The sequence below is a fragment of the Urocitellus parryii genome, chromosome 5 (assembly GCF_045843805.1).
Source record: "Urocitellus parryii isolate mUroPar1 chromosome 5, mUroPar1.hap1, whole genome shotgun sequence".
NCBI lineage: Eukaryota > Metazoa > Chordata > Mammalia > Rodentia > Sciuridae > Urocitellus > Urocitellus parryii.
The window spans coordinates 211,273,062-211,279,643 of NC_135535.1; the positions used below are offsets into that span (position 1 = coordinate 211,273,062).

General features: G+C 57.8%; 1 protein-coding gene across 1 annotated transcript; it reads left to right on the forward strand.

Moving 5' to 3' along the window:
* The first annotated feature begins 5,188 nt into the window (after positions 1–5,188).
* LOC113176849 (olfactory receptor 287) lies at positions 5,189–6,124 on the forward strand. Its single transcript, XM_026381398.2, has one exon. It carries the CDS (start codon positions 5,189–5,191, stop codon positions 6,122–6,124), a length of 936 nt encoding a protein of 311 aa, XP_026237183.2.
* The last annotated feature ends 458 nt before the right edge of the window (positions 6,125–6,582 follow it).

Sequence of the window (6,582 nt, forward strand, 5' to 3'; positions counted from 1 at the left end):
TGTGACTGACCACTGACCCTGGGGCCAATCACTGACCCTGACCTTGGAGTGCTGCCCCCCCAACCTTCATTGGATGGAATTCTCCCCTGAATTTCTTGTTCCCCAATAAAAGGCCACTCCCTGGCGTGCTCTCTCTCTCTCTCTCTCTCTCTCTCTCTCTCTCTCTCTCCCCTGCTAGTCCTGAGTAATCCCTGCTGCCCTACTGGGTGGTTCGAGGTGTGAGTCAGAGGGAGGGCCGTCTTGGACCTGGTCATAGAAAAAGGTAACTGAGTCTGTGTGTTTATTTCGATCTCACTAGCTAACTTTTATGCCAAGAACCTCTTTAATGAAACCAGTGCACTGGTCGCATGGTGGAGAAACTGAAAAAAAAAAAAAATAAACACCCGAAAGTTGAAGAGAGGCTGTTGGGGAAGAGGACAGGGACGGGGAGGGAGGAGAGTGGGAAGGCATAAGTGTGGGGGGTGCAGTCACAGCACAGTCTGCAGGTGGGGGAGGGTGAGCTACCGTTCATGGTCACAGAAGGCAACATGAAATCTGCCCTTCTCCTGGGGCTGCGATTCAGCGTGGAGCTGGAGTGGGCAGGACCAGCCTTGTTCTGACTATTCCCTCCACCCCCCGCCATGCACACATGTCCAAGGAGCCTGGGGACAGGGACACACCCCATGCTCACCAGTCTCTAGTGTTCTATGGCTCATGTCACATTGATCCTTGAGGCTGAGGTTCAGGGACAGACCATGATCCCTGTTGGAGAATGGGGTTCCCAGAGTGGTCTGGCAGGAGGGTGAGCCCCGAGAGTGGACAATTCTGTGAGGAGGGATGTGTTTAATACTCCCTTCACCTACAAGAAGCAAATTGCCAGGCATCCAGAAAAAGCTGACAGCATGGGCATGAGAGCAGGACCTGCAGCCAGGGGAATGGTTTCCAACTGTCGGCTAGGGGTGACCACGGTGGCCTGCAGTGTGTGGGAAACATCTTGTAATATTGAGAAAGAAAAGGGGTCAGAGGCTTTTGGGAGGGAACCCTGAGGCTGATGTGGGAAGCTTCAGGGAATGGGAAAGAAACACTACCAAATCCTTGCTACTGTCCATGCTTTGAAAAGCTTTCTTCTACTTCTCTGTCCTAGAGTGCTGGTACACTCTAGGACAGAGAAAGCAGCCCTGTGTTTTCCAGACCAGGGCAGCTCTGTTGTGGGGCAGGTCGCTCAGAAAACACACCAAGTCCCAGTTTTGTCCAAATTGAAGAGTCTTTATTTAGCCGACAGGCTAGTGACTGTTCCCCTCAGGACTCGTAAGTGCAAAGAACAGCCTCGAGCCTCAACATTTTAGGATACTTAAAGGCAAAATCTGCAAAAACCACATCCAGGTTGACGTAGCTGCAGGCAAATAGGTATAGAAGCTGAACTGGACAATCAGCAAGACAATGCAATGGGTACATTGGTCTTCCCCACGGGACTTTCCAGGTTGGCATAGCAGAAAGCAAGCAGACGGGAAGTGGGTCAAAATGACCCTAGTTAAGTACAATAGAGAATGGTAACTAATGTCTAGATAATCAATCTCTGACAAGGTACATTGCCTAAGAAACATGAGAACCAAAAAGAGAATTTTATATTGTATAAGAATTGCTATTTTGTGGTGCCAAGTATGCTATAGTAGCTACCTATTAATGGGTACAGAGGTGGGGCTTTCCCATGGGAGAAGTATTTCTTATATGATATGGAGTCTCAGGGTAAAATGGACCCTGGCCCATAACAGCTCCTGCAGTGGGTGCTACTTGCCAGACGCTCACTCTGGCCTGCTCAGCACCAGGGAGACTGCACCACCTTTAACCAGCTCCCAGCTGGGGTGGCTGCAAGGAGCTGGTGTTTCAGGGCAGTGTTAATCCACATGTGGCTGGCCAGGGTCCCCACTTCTCTTGAACAGCTGCCAAATACCTGTGGGGCCTCAATGTGCTGACCACGGAGATTGGCTGCAGGTAGGGTGGGGCCCACCAAGGACCCCCACCCCAGGGGGCTGTGTCCCTGCTACTGACGCCCAGATGCCATTTGGCTAACAGCATGCAGCCTCTTGTGAGCCCAGCACTGGCCACAGAGGCCTAAGGTGCCCACAGGTGTGGCACACAGGTTCCCAAAGGCTCCTGCTTGCAGGAGCTGAAAGGATCTCAAGGGCCTGACAATGGTGGCTCCTGGCCCAGGCCACAGCCTCTCCACTGGCTGAGGATCCCATCTCCCCCTCCCCTGTCTGAGAAGAGGCCCAGCTGAGGGACCCAGCAGGAAAGAGCCCGGCCAGGCCCCTGTGGAACAGCTCTCCTGGGAGGTGATGGTGGGGAAGGGCGAGCAGCTGGCCGTCCTCCTCCCACCCTGCCAGGGCGGTGCAGGGTCTGTGGGGGCCACTGCCTATTCACAGCGGGAAACAACATGCCCAGCGTCGCACGCATGGCTGGGCCACTCCCTGGAGTGCCTGGCCTGCTGCTCCCCCAGGCACGTGGTTCCCGGCGTGGGGCACTGCCCCAGGAGATGGCCCCGGGGTGGGTGAGAAGTTGGGCACAGCCCTAGGGCAGGCAGTTCACCCTTTGGGCCAGCCAAGCTCCAGGGCCAGGCTCTTGCCAGCCACGTCACTGTCAAGAAGGTCCTCCCAGTCCTGAGCCCGGAGAGGCCAGGTGGAGCAGCAGTACCGAGCACCGGGTGCTGCCTGCGGTGCACAGGGCTTGCCCTGTTGCTCCTGTGGGCGAGCAGGTGGGCCAGGTATGTTGGCTGCAGGGTGGGGACCTCACTGCTGCCCTGTCTCATGCTATTGCCATCGAGACTGGGAGTGAGTGCCAGCAGGCTCAGGGCTGGGTCTCTGGACAGCACATGTGCTGATGGATGGCAGAGTTTGGGTCAGGGGGACATTGCTGGGTGGGCTGGTGGGAGTCATTGGTGGCAGTGGAGCCTAGGAGCAGAGCAATAGCAGAGGTGCTGCCGGCCCCCTTCCTGTGCCCCCAGGCCCTGAAGTGTCCCCTGGGCAGGGGCAGGGCCAGGGCTGGCTGCTCCAAGGGACCACAGCCAGGGCAGATTGGGCAGAGCAGCCTGGTGGACTTGAGGCCTGGGCAGTCTGCCCAGGGGCTGTACTTGGGTAGGTGGAAGGCAGCACTGGCCACCACCATGGAGGAGCTGAGGGAAGAAGAGTGTTGTGTTCCTTGAGCATCCAGAGTGGACTGAGACCCCTGTGCCCTTCTTTCTCACCTCCTCTGAGGAGATGGGCCGCAGAAAGCAAGTGGCTCAGCCCATGGGAGGCCTTTACAGGAGGTCAGCCAGCAGGACAGCCAAGCTTCCCCTGGCCTGGGATATATCCGTGCCTGGAGTGGCTATGAATTGCCCCTGCTGGTCCTCCTGGTCTCTGGGCTGCTACAGAGGATGTATTCTGGAGCTGGGTGAATGGCCCCACAGCCCTCCATCCCCATGAGGGGCTGAAGTTGGCCCTAGACTAACCTGGACAGGGGATTCTCAGCCCTGTGTGTCCGTCCCCCACCCCCAAGCACCAGGCCACAGGGGGTGTGTCTCAGAGGGCTCATCTCCTCCTGGACAGTGTGAGTCCCACATGCACACAGGGTCTGTGGACCCTATGTGGCCTGGCCCAGCTCTCGAACTTGAAGCTCATCTTCCAAGCCTCAAGGAATGTCTGTGACAGCAGACCTGTGGTGCAGCTTCCCCACCATGCAGGCAGGCCCCCACCTGCACACCCACACATGGCCGGCTCCCTGGACGTGAGGCTGAGCAGGGCCTCCTCCTCATCTGTGGGGTACAGTAGGAGACTGGAGGTTGCTGCACGGGATGGCCACTGGAGGGTGCTTAGGCCCCACGTGGAGCAGAAGTTGTGGGTTTCTTTTCTTCTTTCAGCCCAGGAAGTTTGTCCTTGAAAGGAGAGGATCTCTGAGTCAGGCTGAGGGACTTCAGTGCTGACCCCAGGTCAGGACCCCCAACCCAGGGAGGAGTGGCTGCCATCTGGATGAAGAAGGCAACTGTGGCTACAGAGTAAGGGCTGTCCAGCCCCCCAGCTCAGGAGTAAGCCGGCAGGTTCCCCAGGTTCAGGAGGTGGCCTCAGGAAGCAGTGTCATGGGGAAGTAAGGTTGTTCCTTCAGGGCAACACCGGGGGGTCTTTGCCTCTCTTCTTGGGGTTTCCTTTTGCAGGAAGTGTCCCTGCCTGGCTGCCTATGGCTGGAAACTCCCGGGACAGGGGCCACATAGCAGAGTGTGGCCTCCACCTGGGCAGGTGTCTGGATCAGGCCTGAGGTGGCCCATGGAGCTGGTTAGTGGAAGCAGACGAAAGGCGGCTGTGCAGGACTGTGCTAAGGATCTGCGAACGCGCGGCAGCCAGAAGACCCGCGAGCCTTCCTGGGTGGCGGACTCTGCTGGTTTACAGTCAGGAAGAGGGTAAGTGCCCTGGGGTAGCGGGCTGGTCCAGGGACTCGTGCTTGCGTGTGGCCAGGGAGACGGAGGGAGCAAGAGGATGGCTCTGGGTTGAGCAGGCCCCAGAGTGGCTGGTGGACAGTGCCTGGAGCTCCAGTCCTCCCCACATAGACCATCCTTGATCCTGTATTAAACAGATGTAGTCACCTGCCCCTGCCTGTGCCTCTCCTGCCCACTGACTTCTGGCCAGGAAGGGGCACTGGTGACAGTTTTCAAAAGTCGTATTTTGGGAAGACTGCCTCCCTACCTTCTAAGCTGGCAAACAGACTCAGGTTACAGCCCCAGGTAGGCAGGAGTAGGGCCATCCAGGGGATCCACTCCTGAAGGCTGTCCTGGGGGGGTCTTTATGGGGCTCAATGATAAGGATGTTCTACCAGGACCCTGTCTGGTTTGTTGGAGGAAAATGCTAAAACAAGACCAGGTTCATTTCATTTGTGAAAAGCTGACTGTTCCTGCTTTTTTCCAGGCTGATTAACTCTAGAATAAGGACATGTTCTTCCTGGGTGACAAGGACTCTAGAATAAGGCCATTCCCTTCCTCCCCCAAGATGACAAGCAGCAACTAGCTGACACCCACAGGATTCTGGCCTTTCCTGCCGGCACAGGGGTGATCTATGTCTCCCTTCACTTGCTCCCACAGGTTGCTGGGCCTGTCTGGTGAGTAGACTCCAAAGAGAGTGGGGAAGGGCCGGTGCCTCGCTTCCTCAGCCCCCTTCCTGGCTACCTGGTTGCCCGACACAGCGACATGGTCTGGAGTCAAGGCCAGAACATGTCCACGCAAGGGCCCTTCATCCTTTTGGGTTTCCCGGGGCTCAAGAGCCTGCGTGTGGGGCTCTTCTTGCTCTTCCTGGTCATGTACCTGTTCACTGTGGCTGGGAATCTGGCCATCATCTCCCTGGTCGCGGCCCACCGCCGCCTCCAGACACCCATGTACTTCTTCCTGTGCAACCTCTCCTTCCTGGAGATCTGGTTCACCACGGCCTGTGTGCCCAAGACGCTGGACATCTTCGCCTCTCGGGTTGGAGCCATCTCCTTGGCAGGCTGTGCCGCACAGATGTACTTTGTCTTCTCCCTGGGTTGCACCGAGTACTTCCTGCTGGCCGCGATGGCCTATGACCGCTATCTGGCCATCTGCCTGCCGCTGCGCTATGGTGGCATCATGACGCCGGGCCTGGCGGCGTGGCTCACGCTGGGATCCTGGCTGTGCGGCTTCTCCGCCATCGCGGTACCCGCCGCGCTCATCGCACGCCTCTCCTTCTGCGGCTCACGCGTCATCAACCACTTCTTCTGCGACATCGCGCCCTGGATCGTGCTGTCCTGCACTGACACGCGGGTGGTGGAGCTGGCGTCCTTCAGCATCGCCTTCTGTGTCATCCTGGGCCCGTGCTGCGTCACGCTGGTCTCCTATGTCCACATTATCGTCACCATCGTCAGGATCCCTTCTACGCAGGGCCGGCACCGCGCTTTCTCCACCTGCTCATCCCATCTCTCGGTGGTGCTCATCTGGTACGGCTCCACCATCTTCCTGCATGTGAGGACCTCGGTGGAGAGCTCCCTGGACCTGACCAAGGCTGTCACGGTGCTCAACACCATCGTCACACCAGTGCTGAACCCCTTCATATACACCCTGCGGAACAGGGATGTGAAGGAGGCTCTGCACAGGACCATGAGGGGGAAGTGAGGGGTGAGCTTCCCCCTGCCCTCCCCCTTGGTCGCTCTGCAGGGTGGGAGTCAGTTCTGGGACAACTACCCCACCCCTGTGGCTGAGCAGTGTCCATCACTGCCTGGATCGTCCTTGGGCCTTGGTCATCCATAAAGTTGTACAGCCCCCCTGGAAGGGGGGTTTCTACTCCCATCACAGGGTTTGCCCAGAGGCTGGGGCTCAGGGTCCAGGCAAATTCTGGAAGAGAAATAGGGTGCAAGCCCCCAGGAGGTGTCTCCATAGTGCAGTTGCAAGGCCCTCAGCACCAGGGGCTGGTCAGCCTCTGAGACCTGGTCATAGGGTCTGGGACCAACAGACTCTCTACCACGGTGCAGACGTCACCACCCCTATCTGGGGTCTCCAGGGGAACTCACTGGGAAAAGCACACCTCAGCCCTCTGCAGTGTGCTGTCAGGGCTGACTAGTGGCCAGAGCACA